The 18,219-nt window shown below is 45.3% G+C and overlaps 1 protein-coding gene across 1 annotated transcript in view; it reads right to left on the reverse strand.

Annotated features, from left to right (window-relative positions):
• Positions 1-80: 80 nt before the first annotated feature.
• entpd1 (ectonucleoside triphosphate diphosphohydrolase 1) overlaps positions 81-18,219 on the reverse strand; it is a 134,454-nt gene continuing 116,315 nt past the window's right edge. Inside the window, exon 10 of the mRNA XM_085994089.1 lies at positions 81-7,851. Within this exon, the coding sequence (XP_085850215.1) occupies positions 7,645-7,851 (207 nt within the window). The 3' untranslated portion in view covers positions 81-7,644. The remainder of the gene's footprint in view (positions 7,852-18,219) is intronic.

Genomic DNA, 18,219 nt, shown 5'->3' on the forward strand with positions numbered 1-18,219 from the left:
CAGAGTTCACTATTCCTGTCAATTAGAAACAGTGGGGGTTCTAGGTGACACTTTTAAACCAAAAAGATTCTCAGTCGATATCTGTATGAACATTTTATTAAAAAGAAATAGTGACAAACACTTTGACACAAAACTAAAAATACAAAATTTCCTCTTCGCATATGGGGGGAGGACGGCAGCGAGCTTGATCGATAACACACCCATGTAGGATTCGCAAAATTGAACATTGTCCTATAAGGGTCTATTGGCAGAAAAGGCCTTAATTTTAAAGACTGTTTTAAAAGCCCAGAAAAAGGGGCACACAAAATGGCCACCAGACCCCGTGACCAGCTTTGCGGGACATTTTAAAATGGTTCCTGCAGTCCACAGACAGCTTTTGTGGATTCAGCCCACAGTAAGTTCTGGAATGCAATTTCGGAGAATGCGAAACCAGACAGAACCCCATACATATGGATTGGATGCAGATCCAATCAGATCGGCCTGTAGATAAAGGCCATCAAAATGTTTACCCAGACAAAGGGAAACAGCTTCAAATTCAAAGGAGGACATCAAGACCCATTAAAGACAATACAAGGTCATTTCAGACCAGAGATGGCAGTTACCAGCCATCCCGAAAGTACTTTAAACACAATGACTACCCCTCTGTGCTACAAGCCCGCCAAAAACTAAACAAAGACTAACCTTGATATGGCGGGAGATAAGGGCCTCGATGAGAAGTATAACTGGAGACCCGGGGTAGCTATCGGGAGATGTTCGAGAGAGAGGTTCGAGAGGGAAGATCGAGTCAGCGCCCAGACCCGGGGTAGTTATCGGGAGGTCATCGACAAACCCCGGGCCATTTGACGAGACAAAAAAACGGCGACCCTCCAAGAGGAAACCTATATGAAAATGGTCAAACAGTTGGTCTCTCTCCACGCCGACATCCAGCCTGCCCGTGTCCATTACCTCGAGGGAGAAAAGAGTGTGTCGCAGCCCGCTGCGTTCCGCTGACCACGTGGAGACAGGACGCCTGAGAGGACCAAAACGCAGACTTCAAAACCTCTATTTTCTAACTGGGACTGGTGAGCATGTTTTTGGCCCCTCATAATCTAATCTAGCTAGGTTTAGGGGGTGGGCATTTTAGGGGATAATTAACAATGAGTTGTTGTCCCTCGATGTCCCGTGTGTTTCCCTATTTCATGGTGAACCGTGTAAAGTATAATATGCCTGTAGATATATTGGTTAGTACTGTGTTATGATTTGTTTTTCCCTCCCATATACCTTATTTTGGCCTACATTCAATTTTTCTTTATGCAATAAAATTTCACTTCGTTTCATTAAACTTGGTCTACAGAGTATTCTCTGCATTGTAGTTCCTGCCTCAAAGTCCAGTGTACAGAACCTAAGGGGTGAGTGGGTCGAACCACTCGGTAAATTACTGTGCAAAAGAGAGAGAGATCTCACCAGAGAGACCTAGCAAGAAAACCCCTTACACCCAAATTTATTCAGTTTGTTATTCTAGTAGCCGCATTATTATCGGAATATTCTGGAAAGAGCTGCCCTATTATGAATACACGGTTTGGCATGAATTGTGCTAAAAGAGGCTTGGCTTTCTGTCTGTTAATCCTGGTACTTGTTTGTGGAATGGAAGCTTAGTTCTGAATCTCTTTAGCATTCTCTGAAGGGGAGCCTGGTCAATGCAGTCTGTGTTAAAGCACAGGTTCACTTTCAAAATATTCATCCGAATTAATCAACAGTGAATTTAAGGAGTTTGTATCTGTAGTGAGGTGTGTCACAGCACTAGTAGCAGGATTCAAGTTAGTTCTGCTGTTAATAGATTGCTTTAAAGATTTTTGTCAACAGGCAAGGTTCATTTCTGTGCAGCCACCATCAGCCCAAGTGAACAAATTGTGACCTGCCCAGAGAGTGAATGTGGCAGCACAGGAGTGAGATTAGTGGTTAGCACTGTTGCCTCACAGCGCCAGGGACCCGGGTTCGAATCCGGCCTCGGGTGACTGTCTGTGTGGAGTTTGCACATTCTCCCCGTGTTTGCGTGGGTTTCCTCCGGGTGCTCCGGTTTCCTCCCACAGTCCAAAGATGTGCGGGTTAGGTTGATTGGCTGTGATAAATTGACCCTTAGTGTTAGGGGGATTAAATACGTAGAGTTACAGGGATAGGGTGGGATATGTGTTGGTGTAGGGGTTACGGGGATCGGGTGGGATATGTGTCGGTGCAGGCTCGATGGGCCGAAATGGCCTCTATCTGCACTGTGGGGTTTCTGTGATTTCTGTGAAAGTGAGAGAAATTGCAAATGCATTTGAACACGTCTGTTATCTAATCAGAGTTCTCTTTGGGAGTTTGAGCAGAGGCTTGTTATATTGATGTGGCTCGCCTCGCAATCGAAGTTCGGCTCGAAGTTAACCTTGTGTGGCAGACTCAGTAATAAGTGACCAGAGAGCTTAGTTCATTGGTGGGAGCTGGAGAGCTGGGCTGTCACTCAGCTCCTGGCCACAGAGTCAATGTCCCAGCAGGTCCTGCCTGGAGAAGCAGTGGGAAGCCTGCCCATACCTTCTGGTGTGAGCTGGTTTAACTGGTAACACAGTAAATGAGCAATGGGAGGCTGTCAAAGAGATGGTTCGGGTACAGACCAGACACATTCCGACGAGGAAAGGTAGGGTATCCAATGCTAGAGCTCCCTGGATAACTAAAGTTATAGAGGTTAGAATGAAACAGAAAAAGGAGGCTTATATAACTATGAGGTTCATAATACAGTAGAGAACCAAGCTGAATATAGAAAGTACAGAGGAGAACTGAAAAAGGAAATAAAGGGGCAAAGGGAGATTATGAGACTAGATTAGCGGTTAAAATAAAAAGGAATCCAAAAGTGTTTCATAAATATATAAATAGTAAAAGGAAGGGTGGGGCCGATTAGGGACCAAAAAGAAATTCTTGTGGAGGCAGAGGACATGGCTGAGGTACTAAATTGGTATTTTGCATATGTCTTCACTAAAGAGGAGGATGCTGCCAGTGTCACAGTAAAGGAGGAGGTAGTAGAGAAATTGGATAGGATAAAAATAGCTAAAGAGGAGGTACTTAAAAGTTGGTAGTACTCAAAGTAAAAAAGATGGGATGCATCCTAGGTTGCTGAGGGAAGCATGGGTGGAAATTGCAGAGGCTCTGACCACAATCTTCCAATCCTCCTTAGATATGGGATTGGTGCCAGTTCAAAAAAAGGGGAGAGGGATAAAACTGGCAACTACAGGCCAGTCAGCCTAACGTCTGTGGTGGGGAAACTTTGAGAGACATTAATCAGGGACAAAGTTAATTGGCACTTGAATATGGGTTAATAAATTAAAGTCAACATGGAATTGTTAAAGGCAAATCGTGTTTGACTAACATGATTGAGTTCTTTGATGAAATAGCAGAGAGAATGAATGAGGGTAGTGCAGTTGATGCGTTTGTGGACTTTCAAAAGGCGTTTGATAAAGTACCACATAATAGACCCGTTAGCAAAATTGAAGCCCATGGGATTAAAGAGGCAGTGGCTGCGTGGAAGAGACAGACAGCAGTGGTGAATGGTTGTTGTCAGACTAGAGGGAAGTATACAGTGGTGTCCCCCAGGGGTCGGTACTGGGATCACTGCTCTTTTTGATATATATTAATGAGCTGGACTTGGATATACAGGACATCATTTCAAATTTTGCAGACGACACAAAAATCAGAAATGTAGTAAAAAATTAGGCGGATAGTAGCAGACTTCAGGAGGACATAGACAGACTGGTGAAATGGGCAGACATATGGCAGATGAAATTTAATGCAGAGAAGTATGCAGTGAGGTATTTTGGAAAGAAAAATGAGGAGAGGCAATTATAAATTAACTGGCACAATTTTAAAGGGGGTGCAGGAACAGAGAGACCTGGGGGTGTATGTACACAAATCTTTGAAGGTGGCAGGACAAATTGAGAAGGCTGTTAAAAAAGGAAATACAGGATCCTTAGCTTTATAAATAGAGGCAGAGAGTACAAAAGCAAGGAAGTTAGCTAAATGTTTATCAAACACTAGTTAGGCCCCAGCTAGCATACTGTGTCCAATTGAGCACTACACTTTAGGAAGGATGTCAAGGCCATGGAGAGGGTGCAGAGGAGAGTTACTGGAATGATACCAGGGATGAGGGACTTCAGTTATGTGGAGAGGCTGGAGAAGCTGGGATTGTTTTCCTTAGAGCAGAGATGGTTAAGCGGATATTTAATAGAGTTGTTCAAAATTATGAAGGGTTTTGATAGAGTAGATAGGGAGAAACTGTTTCCACTGGCAAGAGGGTCGGTAACCAGAGGATACAGATTTAAGGTAATTGGCAAAAGATCTAGGGGGGAAATGAGAAGAATTTTTTTTAGGCAGTGAGTTATGATGATCTGGAATGTGCTGCCTGAAAGGATGGTGGAAGCAGATTCAATCGTAACTTTCAAAAGGGAATTGGATACATACTTGAAAAGGAGAAATTTGCAGGCCTATGGGGAAAGAGCAGGGGGAGTGGGACTAATTGAATTTCAAAGAGCCAGCACAAGCACGATAGGCCAAATGGCCTCCTTCTATGCTGTAAGATTCTATGATTTGCACATGTGCATAAACACACATACATAAATATATGTACAGACACACACACACATTTGTATTCAAACATAGAAGAGAAATATGGGCCCTCCGATGTTGTTGGAACTATAATGTGTAACGTTGAATAGATGTGTAGACAGTCTAGCCCATCGCGGGTTATGCTGTGTGTTTTCTGAGAAGTGGATTGGCAGTGAAGTATTGTATGTGGATCTCTGCTCTGGGTCCATGCGTAACAGTTGGTCCTGGGAAAGAGAATCTATTCCATGGGCTTAAAAGATTTTAATGAAACAATGAGGTTGTTCAGTTCTAAAAGCTGTATTGTTGTTTGCAGAGCCCTCACTCTGAGCTGCAGCTGTGTGATGTCCCTCATACGGTCCTGGGGCCCTGCATATTACATAGAAACGTAGAAGATAGGAGCAGGAGTAGGCCATTCGGCCCCTCTAGCCTGCTCCGCCATTCAATGCGATCATGGCGGATCATCCAAGTTCAGTACCCGGTCCCTGCTTTCTCCCCATATCCCTTTCGCCTTAAAAAATATATCCAACTCCTTCTTGAATATATTTAATGAATTGGCCTCTCCTGCCTTCTGTGGTAGAGAATTCCACAGGTTCACCACTCTCTGGGTGAAGAAATTCCTCCTCATTTCTGTCCAAAATGGCTTACCCCTTATCCTTAGACTGTGACCCCTGGTTCTGGACTCCCCGACCATCAGGAACATCCTTCCAGCATCTAGTCCTGTTAGAATTTTATAAGTTTCGATGAGATCCCCTCTCATTCTTCTAAACTCCAGCGAGTACAATCCCAATCGACCCAATCTCTCCTCATAAGTCATTCCTGCCATCCCAGGAATCAGCCTGGTGAATCTTCGCTGCACTCCTTCCATGGCAAGAACATCCTTCCTCAGATAAGGCGACCAAAACTGCACACAATACTCAAGATGTAGTCTCACCAAGGCCTTGTACAACTGGAGCAAGACATCCTTGTTCCTGTACTCAAACCCTCTCGCTACGAAGGCCAACATACCATTTGCCTTCTTAACCGCCTGCTGCACCTGCATGCTTACCTTCAGCGACTGGTGCACAAGGACATCCAGGTCTCGTTGCACTTCCCCCTTCTCCCAATCTATTGCCATTCAGATAATAATCTGCCTTCCTGTTTTTGCCACCAAAGTGGATAACCTCACATTTATCCACGTTATATTGCATCTGCCATGCTTCTGCCCAATCACCCAACCTGTCCAAATCATCCTGTAGTTTCTCGGCATCCTCCTCACAGCACACACGCCCACCCAGCTTTGTGTCGTCTGCAAATTTGGAGATATTACATCTAGTTCCCTTGTCTAGATCATTAATATATATTGTGAATAGCTGGGGTTCAAGGACCGATCCCTGCGGTACCCCACTAGTCACTGCCTGCCACTCGGAAAAAGACCCGTTTATTCCAACTCTTTGCTTTCTGTCTGCCAACCAGTTCTCTATCCAAGTCAATACCTTGCCCCCAGTCCCATGTGCCTTAACTTTACACTCTAATCTCTTATGCGGGACCTTATCGAAAGCCTTCTGAAAGTCCAAATACACCACATCCACTGGTTCTCCCTTATCTATTGTACTAGTTACATCCTCAAAAAATTCCAGTAGATTAGTCCAGCACGATTTACCTTTTGTAAATCCATGTTGACTTTGTCCGATCCTGTCACTGTTTTCCAAGTGCTCTGCTATTACATCTTTTATAATGGACTCTAGCATTTTCTCCACTACCGATGTCAGGCTTACCGGTCTGTAATTCCCCATTTTCTCTCTACCACCTTTTTTGAATAGTGGGGTAACATTAGCTACCCTCCAATCCATGGGTACTGTTCCAGATTCCATCGAATGTTGGAAGATGATCAGCAATGCATCTACTATTTCTTGGGCCACTTCCTTAAGTACTCTAGGATGTAGATTATCAGGCCCTGGGGATTTATCGGCCTTCAATCCCGTCAATTTCCCTAACACCATTTCCCTACAAATACTGATTTCTTTCAGTTCCTCCCTTTCATCAGACCCAATGTTCCCTGACTTGTGCTGGGAAGAGTGTGAGAGACTGTGAAGGAGAACAGATTGGGATCAGCTGTGTTATAGAGAGGGCGAGTGTGTGTTCAGGAGGGTGATTGAGTTTGAGCAGTGGATCTCACAATTCTTTGGTTGAAGGATTCCTTTTCAAATGGATTAGCAATCATGGGCGCCCCATCTAAATTATACTATATGAGGATACTCATAATATGAAAGTGCTGCACGTAAAGAGTGTTTTAATAATGCTTTTAAGAAAACAGGTATTTACTGACAGATATCAGTGAGACGGGCGTGCCTGCTTCTCGCACCAATTCTGGGGACTCCGCAGCAAGAGACGGCCACTATTAGCCACTTCATGCTGGACAATTTTAAGCCGTCAGCAGGCTGGCCAAGGTGAGTGAGGGCACGAGCACCCGCGCACATGCTGGGACGCTGCTGGAAGCGCAACTCACTGTCACCGCCACACTGCCCCACTGGCATGTGCTGCAACAGCTGCACTGTGGGATTGTACGTGTTTGTGTAAACATGTTCAGGCCCATGTCTGAAGCGTCCCGCAGGCACTCTGACCACATGCTGGGAGGGTGGCACAGAGGGCTGCCGTGCCAGGGAGAGGAATCGGCTCAACCAGCTGGGAGCGTTTATTGCAAAGTGAGTGAGGGCTGTGGGTCTCTGTGAGGAGGCGGGCCCAGCCATTGAGAATAATTCACAAGAACTGAATCAGTGTCGGTTTTATATAGAGGAGCAGGCTTGAAATTACCTCCGGTCACGGACCCCTGGGAAGTGTCGACAGACCCCCAGGGACCTGTGGACACCAGTTTAGAGGGCGAGCAAGTGTGTGTCCATTGTCCCACTGCCCAATGTCTACTGTCCACTGACTGGGTCCTGCTGGAGGTGGTACAGCCAAATTGAATAGAAGTCGGCCAGCTCTAAACTACAGTTTCATGCCAGATTTATGCCAGTATGGTGTTAAATCTGGCATGAAAATCACCATTTGTAAAAAGCATTATATCTTTTTCTCTGCTCTGCAAAATTTCTTCCTAAAAATGATACAGCCAACAAGTAGCACAATGGAGAGGAAGAGGCAGAAGATGACCATGACTGTCACGTACGAGGCATGGGTGAGGGGCTTGGAGTAAGGAAGCTCCGCGGGGATCATGTTTGTAAGGTTCAGCATGTAACCAAGGGTCCAGCCGGCATCGCTTCCTTTAATCTGCAAACAAGAAAGAAAACTATTAGTGACTGGGACAGTGAGACGGAACCAGTCAGTAACTGGGACAGTGAGACGGAACCAGTCAGTAACTGGGACAGTGAGACGGAACCAGTCAGTAACTGGGACAGTGAGACGGAACCAGTCAGTAACTGGGACAGTGAGACGGAACCAGTCAGTAACTGGGACAGTGAGACGGAACCAGTCAGTAACTGGGACAGTGAGATGGAACCAGTTAGTAACTGGGACAGTGAGACGGAACCAGTCAGTAACTGGGACAGTGAGACGGAACCAGTCAGTAACTGGGACAGTGAGACGGAACCAGTCAGTAACTGGGACAGTGAGATGGAACCAGTTAGTAACTGGGACAGTGAGATGGAACCAGTTAGTAACTGGGACAGTGAGATGGAACCAGTTAGTAACTGGGACAGTGAGATGGAACCAGTTAGTAACTGGGACAGTGAGATGGAACCAGTTAGTAACTGGGACAGTGAGATGGAACCAGTCAGTAACTGGGACAGTGAGACGGAACCAGTTAGTAACTGGGACAGTGAGATGGAACCAGTTAGTAACTGGGACAGTGAGATGGAACCAGTTAGTAACTAGGACAGTGAGATGGAACCAGTTAGTAACTGGGACAGTGAGATGGAACTAGTTAGTAACTGGGACAGTGAGATGGAACTAGTTAGTAACTGGGACAGTGAGATGGAACTAGTTAGTAACTGGGACAGTGAGATGGAACTAGTTAGTAACTTGGACAGTGAGATGGAACCAGTTAGTAACTGGGACAGTGAGATGGAACCAGTTAGTAACTGGGACAGTGAGACGGAACCAGTTAGTAACTGGGACAGTGAGACGGAACCAGTCAGTAACTGGGACAGTGAGATGGAACCAGTTAGTAACTAGGACAGTGAGATGGAACCAGTTAGTAACTGGGACAGTGAGATGGAACCAGTTAGTAACTAGGACAGTGAGATGGAACCAGTTAGTAACTGGGACAGTGAGATGGAACCAGTCAGTAACTGGGACAGTGAGATGGAACTAGTTAGTAACTGGGACAGTGAGACGGAACCAGTCAGTAACTGGGACAGTGAGACGGAACCAGTTAGTAACTGGGACAGTGAGACGGAACCAGTTAGTAACTGGGACAGTGAGACGGAACCAGTCAGTAACTGGGACAGTGAGACGGAACCAGTTAGTAACTGGGACAGTGAGACGGAACCAGTTAGTAACTGGGACAGTGAGACGGAACTAGTTAGTAACTGGGACAGTGAGATGGAACTAGTTAGTAACTAGGACAGTGAGATGGAACCAGTTAGTAACTGGGACAGTGAGATGGAACTAGTTAGTAACTGGGACAGTGAGATGGAACCAGTTAGTAACTAGGACAGTGAGATGGAACCAGTTAGTAACTGGGACAGTGAGACGGAACCAGTCAGTAACTGGGACAGTGAGACGGAACCAGTCAGGAACTGGGACAGTGAGATGGAACTAGTTAGTAACTGGGACAGTGAGACGGAACCAGTCAGGAACTGGGACAGTGAGATGGAACCAGTCAGTAACTGGGACAGTGAGATGGAGCCAGTCAGTAACTGGGACAGTGAGATGGAACCAGTTAGTAACTGGGACAGTGAGATGGAACCAGTTAGTAACTGGGACAGTGAGATGGAGCCAGTTAGTAACTGGGACAGTGAGATGGAACCAGTTAGTAACTGGGACAGTGAGATGGAACCAGTTAGTAACTGGGACAGTGAGATGGAACCAGTTAGTAACTGGGACAGTGAGATGGAACCAGTCAGTAACTGGGACAGTGAGATGGAACCAGTCAGTAACTGGGACAGTGAGATGGAACCAGTTAGTAACTGGGACAGTGAGATGGAACCAGTTAGTAACTGGGACAGTGAGATGGAGCCAGTTAGTAACTGGGACAGTGAGATGGAACCAGTTAGTAACTGGGACAGTGAGATGGAACCAGTTAGTAACTGGGACAGTGAGATGGAACCAGTTAGTAACTGGGACAGTGAGATGGAACTAGTTAGTAACTGGGACAGTGAGATGGAGCCAGTCAATAACTAGAACAGTGAGATGGCATCAGTTAGTAACTGGGACAGTGAGATGGAACTAGTTAGTAACTGGGACAGTGAGATGGAACCAGTCAGTAACTGGGACAGTGAGATGGAACTAGTTAGTAACTGGGACAGTGAGATGGAACTAGTTAGTAACTGGGACAGTGAGATGGAGCCAGTCAATAACTAGAACAGTGAGATGGCATCAGTTAGTAACTGGGACAGTGAGATGGAACAAGTCAGTAATGTAAAACAGGTTACCGATTTGCTATCGCCCATTTTCTGCAATTCCCCCAGAGTGATTTCACCCCCAGTAAGTTGAAAAAACAACCACCAATGGTGGGGCGAAGGGAGGGTGAGATAGACAGGATGCCGGAGTGAGCAGAATGGAAAGTTTTGGGGAGGGAATTGTGGGGCTGGATGAGGTTACAGAGGTAAGGAAAGGTGAGGCAGGAAACAATTTAAACACGAGGATAAGAATTCTAATTTTGAGGCTTTGGATTCAGCAGCTGAATATAAAATAAAACATTTGCAGATGATATCAAACTAGGAGGGACAGTGGAATCAGAAGTTAAAGAAGGAGCCGGACAAAATATGTAAGTGGACAGAACAATGGCAGATGAAGTTTATCACAAACAAATGTAAATTACTGCACATTAGAAGGACAAATAGGCGAGACGTACACTTAGAATGGTGCTGAAATAGCTACGGATGAAGTTGAAAGAGACTTGGGGCTGGATTTTCCAAGCCTCGAGGAGGCGGGCATGAAGGCGGGACAGCCAATAAAATCGGAGAAAGTGGGGGCGGATGGCAAACCCGCCCCATCCCGCCTCCGTGCCCTTTTGCCAGGAGGCAGGAAAATGTGCAGTTTCGGGTCCCGTCTCCTGGTGGCGGGAAATGCATTTAATCCTTTTAATTGCCTGATAACATGTAGTGAACAGACAGAAAAAAGGATTAATGCCATTTTACCTTCACAGGTGAAGGCTTCCCGACCTCGGAGAACCCCGCCGGGTTGGAGGAGACGTGGAGGAGGTCTGTGGTGGTCGGAGGCACCTGGAAGTAGAGGTGAGTGATGGGTGCAAGTGTGGAGTGGTAAATATGGAAGGTGAGTGATGTGTAAAAAAATGTTCACTTACCTTGTTTTCTTTCAGCCTTTAGCCGCGCTGGATGGGGAGAGCAGACATTCTCCTTGTCAATTTCACATAATGGCTGTTGGATCCTCCGATCTTACAGACATGTGAAATTTACGAAGTTGAAAGATTTGATGAGTCCTCACCACAAAAGCTCATCAAAATAAAGAGAATGTCAGTGTTTGACAGCTTCACAGAGCTGTCAAACGCTGTCATTCCTTCTTTCAAGAAGTCTTGACAGATAGCACGTCTGATGTCGACGTGATCTGTCAGTGACTTCCTCCCTAATTGGCCTGCTGAGCCCGCAGGCTTAACAATCTCAATCAGGAGAAAATCTCTCTGGTTGGTCAGGCGAGGATGGAGGCGGGACATTGACACAACAAGCAGCTGTCCCGCCTCCATTCACAAAATCCAGCCCTTGGTGTCTTAAGACTTGATGCACAACGTTGAACCAATGCAGAGCAGCAATTACATAGATAATAGAATATTAAACTACATAGTCAGAACAATAGAGTACAAGTCAAAGGAAATAATGCTCAAACTGTACAGGGCTCTGGTCAGACCCACCTTAAGTACTGGATCCAGTTCTGGTCAGACCCACCTGGAGTTTACTGGCTCCAGTTCAGTTCAGACCACATGAGTACTGGGTCCAATTAAGAACATAAGAGATAGGAGCAGAAATAGGCCACTTGGCCCCTTGAGCCTGCTCCGCCATTCAATAAGATCATGGCTGATCTTGGGCTCAAAGCCACTTCCCTGCCCGCTCCCCATAACCCTTCACTCCCTTATCTTGCAAAAATGTGTCTATCTCCACCTTAAATGTATTTAATGACCCAGCCTCCACGGCTGTCTGGAGCAGAAAATTCCACAGATTTATGATCCTCAGAAGAAATTCCTCCTCATCTCAGTTCTAAACAAACAGACCCCAGTCTGTCAAATTAGGTAACCACACCTGCCCCCCCTCCCCGACCCTGAACACAGGGGCCCCACAAGGATGTGTGCTGAGCCCCCTCCTCTACTCCCTCTTCACCCATGACTGTGTGGCTGTTAATGGTTCCAACACCATCATCAAGTTTGCGGATGACACCACGGTAGTAGGCCAGATCACCAACAACGATGAGTCAGCCTACAGGGAGGAGGTCCAGCATCTCGTGAAGTGGTGCGCCGATAACAACCTGGCCCTTAACATCAAGAAAACCAAAGAAATCATTGTGGACTTCAGGAAGTCTAAAGGCGGAAGTCACACCCCCATCCACATCAATGGGGCTGTGGTGGAAAGGGTGGACAGCTTTAAGTTCCTCGGAGTCCACATCATGGAAGACCTCTCCTGGTCCCTCAATACCTCCTCTCTGGTGAAGAAGGCCCAGCAGCACCTATATTTCCTAAGGAGGCTAAAGGGATGTAATCTGTCACCCCTGATCCTCTCTAACTTTTACCGCTGCACTATAGAGAGCATCCTGACAAACTGTATCACAGTATGGTATGGCAGCTGTAGCTACTATGACCGGAAAGCCCTGCAGCGGGTAGTCAAAACTGCCCAACGCATTACCGGCACCGGGCTACCGACCATAGAGCACATATACCAGAAACGCTGCCTACGGAGGTCACGGTCCATCATCAAAGACCCTACCCACCCCAGCCACAGTCTGTTCGCCCTCCTACCATCTGGGAGACGCTACAGATGCATTCGCACCCGTACGACCAGATTTAGGAACAGCTTCTTTCCCAGGGCTGTCATCCTACTGAACTCCACAAATAAACTCTAAAGCCTGCACATCTGCCAATGCACTTTATTATGGTTATGTTTATGTTAATATACTACAAGCCAAATGTATGTTGAATGTTTAAATGTCTTAATCCAAATGTACACTCTCTGGAGCCGCAAGCCTACATTTCGTTGTACTGCACTTGTGCACTAACAATGACAATAAAAGTTGATTTGATTTGATTTGAAAAGGGTGACCCTTTATTCTGAAACTATGCCCCCGAGTTCTAGATTTCCCCACGAGGGGAAACATCCTCTCTGCATCCACCTTGTCGAGCCCCCTCAGTATCTTATATGTTTCAATAAGATCACCTCTCATTCTTCTAAATTCCAATGAGTATAGGCCCAACCTGCTCAACCTTTCTTCATAAGTCAACCCCCTCATCTCAGGAATCAACCTAGTGAATTGTCTCTGAACTGCCTCCAATGCAAGTATATCCTTTCTTAAATAAGGAGACCAAAACTGTACACAGTACTCAAGGTGTGGTTCCACCAACGCCCTGTACAGTTGTAGCAGGACTTCCCTGCTTTTATTCTCCAACCCCCTTGCAATAAAGGCCAACATTCCATTTGCCTTTTTGGTTACTTGCTGTACCTGCATGCTAACTTTTTGTGTTTTATGCACAAGGACCCCAGGTCCCTCTGAACTGTAGCATTTTGTAATCTCTCTCCATTTAAATAATAATTTGCTTTTTTATTTTTCCTGCCAGTGTATAACCTCGCACTTTCCCACATTATACTCCATCTGCCAAATGTTTGCCCACTCACTTAGCCTGTCTATATCCCTTTGCAGATTCTTCGAGTCCTCTGCACAACTTGCTTTCCCACCCATCTTTGTATCATCCGCAAACTTGGCTACATTACACTCGGTCCCTTCATCCAAGTCATTAATGTAGATTATAAATAGTTGAGGCCCCAACACCGATCCCTGTGGCACCCCACTCGTTACTGTTTGCCAACCGGAAAATGACCCATTTATCCCGACTCTCTGCTTTCTGTTAATTAGCCAATTCTCTATCCATGCCAATATATTTTAGATCAGGGAGGCCAGTCATCCCATCTCAGTTCATCAATGCAGAATGATCCCAAGGTCTCCCTATTGCTGCATCCAACTGGTTCTTAAATGATTCAGTGTTTGTGGTTGCGCTGCTCTATCCGAGAAGAAATCTTCCTATCAGTCCTAAATTTACCTTTTACTAGTTTAAACCTGTGACCCCTTGTCCTACTCTTACAATTTAAAGTAATATTCTGATTTACATTTTACATACTATTTATAATCTTGTATATCTCCATAAGTCACCTGTTTGATGTCTCCTTTCAAATCTGAAGAGCTCAATCTGATCACCCAGTTCCTTAAGATTGGAGATAATCCTCGTGGATCTTCTCTGCACCACCTCCAACGCTTGACTGTCTCAGTAACCAGAACTGGACACAGTACTCACGGTGTGGGTCTGACCAGAACTGGACACAGTACTCACGGTGTGGGTCTGACCAGAACTGGACACAATACTCACGGTGTGGGTCTGACCAGAACTGGACACTACTCACGGTGCAGTATGGCCAGAATAAATTACAGGCAGACATTTAAGGAGTTATTTTATAACTCTCAACAAAAATATATTCCAGGTGAGAAAGAAAGATTTTAAAGAGAAGGGAGCACCATCCGAGGCTAACTAAGGAAGTAAAGGATGGTATCAAATTGAAAACGAAGGCATACAATGTTGACCCCCTTGTCCTACCCTTACAATTTAAAGTAATATTCTGATTTACATTTTACATACTATTTATAATCTTGTATATCTCCATAAGTCACCTGTTTGATGTCTCCTTTCAAATCTGAAGAGCTCAATCTGATTTTAAGCAGTAACCTTGTATGTGGCACCTTATCGAATGCCTTCTGGAAATCCAAATACACCACATCCACTGGCTCACCTTTGTCAGCCCTACTCGTTACATCCTCAAAGAACTCCAGCAAATTTGTTAAACATGATTTCCCTTTCATAAAACCATGCTGACTCTGCTTGACTGCGTTATGATTTTCCAAATGCCCTGCTACTGCTTCCTTAATGAAGGACTCCAGCATTTTCCCAACAACAGATGTTAGGCTAACTGGTCTATAGTTTCCTGCTTTCTGTCTCCCTCCTTTCTTAAATAGGGGTGTTACATTTGCGGTTTTCCAATCCGCTGGGACCTCTCCAGAGTCCAGGGAATTTTGGTATATTGCAACCAATGCATCCACTATCTCTGCAGCCACCTCTTTTAAGACCCTGGGATGCAGGCCATCTGGTCCAGGGGACTTGTCGTCTTTTAGTCCCATTATTTTACCAAGTACTTTTTCCTTAGTGATAGTGATTGTCTTTAATTCCCTCCTCCCTGTGGCCCCGTGATTATCCATTATTGGGATGTTGTTGGTGTCTTCTACCGTGAAGACAGATACAAAATATTTGTTCAGAGTCTCTGCCATTTCCCCGTTCCCTATTATTAATTCCCCAGTCTCATCCTCTAAGGGACCAATGTTTACTTTAGCTACTCTCTTCCTTTTTATATACCTGTAGAAGCTCTTACTATCTGTTTTAATATATCTTGCCAGTTTACTCTCATAATTCATCATCTCTCTATTATTTTTTTAGTCATCCTTTGCTGGTTTAAAAAAAATCCTCTGGCCTCCCACCAATCTTGGCAACATTATTAGCCTTCGTTTTCAATTTGATACCATCCTTTACTTCCTTAGTTAGCCTCGGATGGTGCTCCCTTCTCTTAAAATCTCTCTCACTAGAATATATTTTTGTTGAGAGTTATGAAATAACTCCTTAAATGTCCGCCACTGCATTTAACATAGAAACAAAGAAGATAGGAGCAGGAGTAGGCCATTCGGCCCCTCGAGCCTGCTCCGCCATTCAATGGGATCATGGCTGATCATCCAAATTCAGTACCCTGTTCCTGCCTTCTCTCCATATCCCTTGATCACTTTAGCCTTAAGAAATATATCCAACTCCTTCAATATATTTAATGAATTGGCCTCAACTGCCTTCTTTGGCAGAGAATTCCACAGGTTCACCACTCTCTGGGTGAAGAAATTCCTCCTCATCTCTGTCCTAAATGGCTTACCCCTTATTCTTAGACTGTGACCCCTGGTTCTGGACTCCACGACCATCAGGAACATCCTTCCAACATCTAGTCTGTCTAGTCCTGTTAGAATTTTATAAGTTTCGATGAGATCCCCTCTCATTCTTCTGAACTCCAGCGAGTACAATCCCAATCGACCCAATCTCTCCTCATAAGTCATTCCTGCCATCCCAGGAATCAGCCTGGTGAATCTTCGCTGCACTCCTTCCATGGCAAGAACATCCTTCCTCAGATAAGGCGACCAAAACTGCACACAATACTCAAGATGTAGTCTCACCAAGGCCTTGTACAACTGGAGCAAGACATCCTTGTTCTTGTACTCAAACACTCTCGCTATGAAGGCCAACATACCATTTGCCTTCTTAACCGCCTGCTGCACCTGCATGCTTACTTTCAGCGACTGGTGCACAAGGACGCCCAGGTCTCGTTGCACTTCCCCTTCTCCCAATCTATTGCCATTTAGATAATAATCTGCCTTCCCGTTTTTGACAAAGTGGATAACCTCGCATTTATCCACGTTATATTGCATCTGCCATGCTTCTGCCCAATCACCCAACCTGTCCAAATCATACTGGAGTTTCTCGGCATCCTCCTCACAGCACACACGCCCACCCAGCTTTGTGTCATCTGCAAACTTGGAGATATTACATCTCGTTCCCTCGTCCAGATCATTAATATATATTGTGAATAGCTGGGGTCCAAGGACCGATCCCTGCGGTACCCCACTAGTCACTGCCTGCCACTCGGAAAAAGACCCGTTTATTCCAACTCTTTGCTTTCTGTCTGCCAACCAGTTCTCTATCCAAGTCAATACCTTGCCCCCAATCCCATGTGCCTTAATTTTACACGCTAATCTCTTATGCGGGACCTTATCGAAAGCCTTTTGAAAATCCAAATACACCACATCCACTGGTTCTCCCTTATCTATTTTACCAGTTACATCCTCAAAAAATTCCAGTAGATTAGTCAAGCATGATTTACCTTTTGTAAAGCCATGTTGATTTTGTCCGATCCGGTCACTTTTTTCCAAGTGCTCTGCTATTACATCATTTATAATGGACTCTAGCATTTCCCCCACTACCGATGTCAGGCTTACCGGTCTGTAATTCCCCGTTTTCTCTCTACCACCCTTTTTGAACAGTGGGGTAACATTAGCTACCCGCCAATCCATGGGTACTGTTCCAGAGTATCGAATTTTGGAAGATGACCAGCAATGCATCTACTATTTCTAGGGCCACTTCCTTAAGTACCCTAGGATGTAGATTATCAGGCCCTGGGGATTTATCAGCCCTCAATCCCATCAATTTCCCTAACACCATTTGCCTACAAATACTGATTTCTATCAGTTCCTCCCTTTCATTAGACCCGATGTTCCCCGACATCTTTGGGAGGTTATTTGTGTCCTCCTTTGTGAAGACAGAACCAAAGTATGTATTTAATTGGTCTGCCATTTCTTTGTTCCCCATTATAAATTCCCCTGATTCTGACTGTCCTACCCTGTAATTTATTCTGGCCATACTGCACCTTGAGTACTGTGTCCAGTTCTGGTCAGACCCGCACCTTGCGTACTGTGTCCAGTTCTGGTCAGACCCACACCGTGAGTACTGTGTCCAGTTCTGGTCAGACCCACACCGTGAGTACTGTGTCCAGTTCTGGTCAGACCCACACCGTGAGTACTGTGTCCAGTTCTGGTCAGACCCACACCGTGAGTACTGTGTCCAGTTCTGGTTAGACCCACACCGTGAGTACTGTGTCCAGTTCTGGTCAGACCCACACCGTGAGTACTGTGTCCAGTTCTGGTTACTGAGACAGTCAAGCGTTGGAGGTGGTGCAGAGAAGATCCACGAGGATTATCCCCAATCTTAAGGAACTGAGTGATCAGATTGAGCTCTTCAGATTTGAAAGGAGACATCAAACAGGTGACTTATGGAGATATACAAGATTATAAATAGTATGTAAAATGTAAATCGGAATATTACTTCAAATTGTAAGAGTAGGACAAGGGGTCACAGGTTTAAACTAGTAAAAGGTAAATTTAGGACTGATAGGAAGATTTCTTCTCGGATAGAGCAGCGCAACCACAAACACTGAATCATTTAAGAACCAGTTGGATGCAGCAATAGGGAGACCTTGGGATCATTCTGCATTGATGAACTGAGATGGGATGACTGGCCTCTCTGATGTAAAATTATTTTGTGATGGGTGAACGGGACATGGCGATGGTTAGGATACGGGTAGCTGAGATTAATGGAGGGTGAAAGGCAGGAGGCTAGCCAGGAGAGGA

Source organism: Somniosus microcephalus, chromosome 8 (assembly GCF_052327205.1).
Source record: "Somniosus microcephalus isolate GS21.2 chromosome 8, FLI_Smic_1.0, whole genome shotgun sequence".
Lineage (NCBI taxonomy): Eukaryota > Metazoa > Chordata > Chondrichthyes > Squaliformes > Somniosidae > Somniosus > Somniosus microcephalus.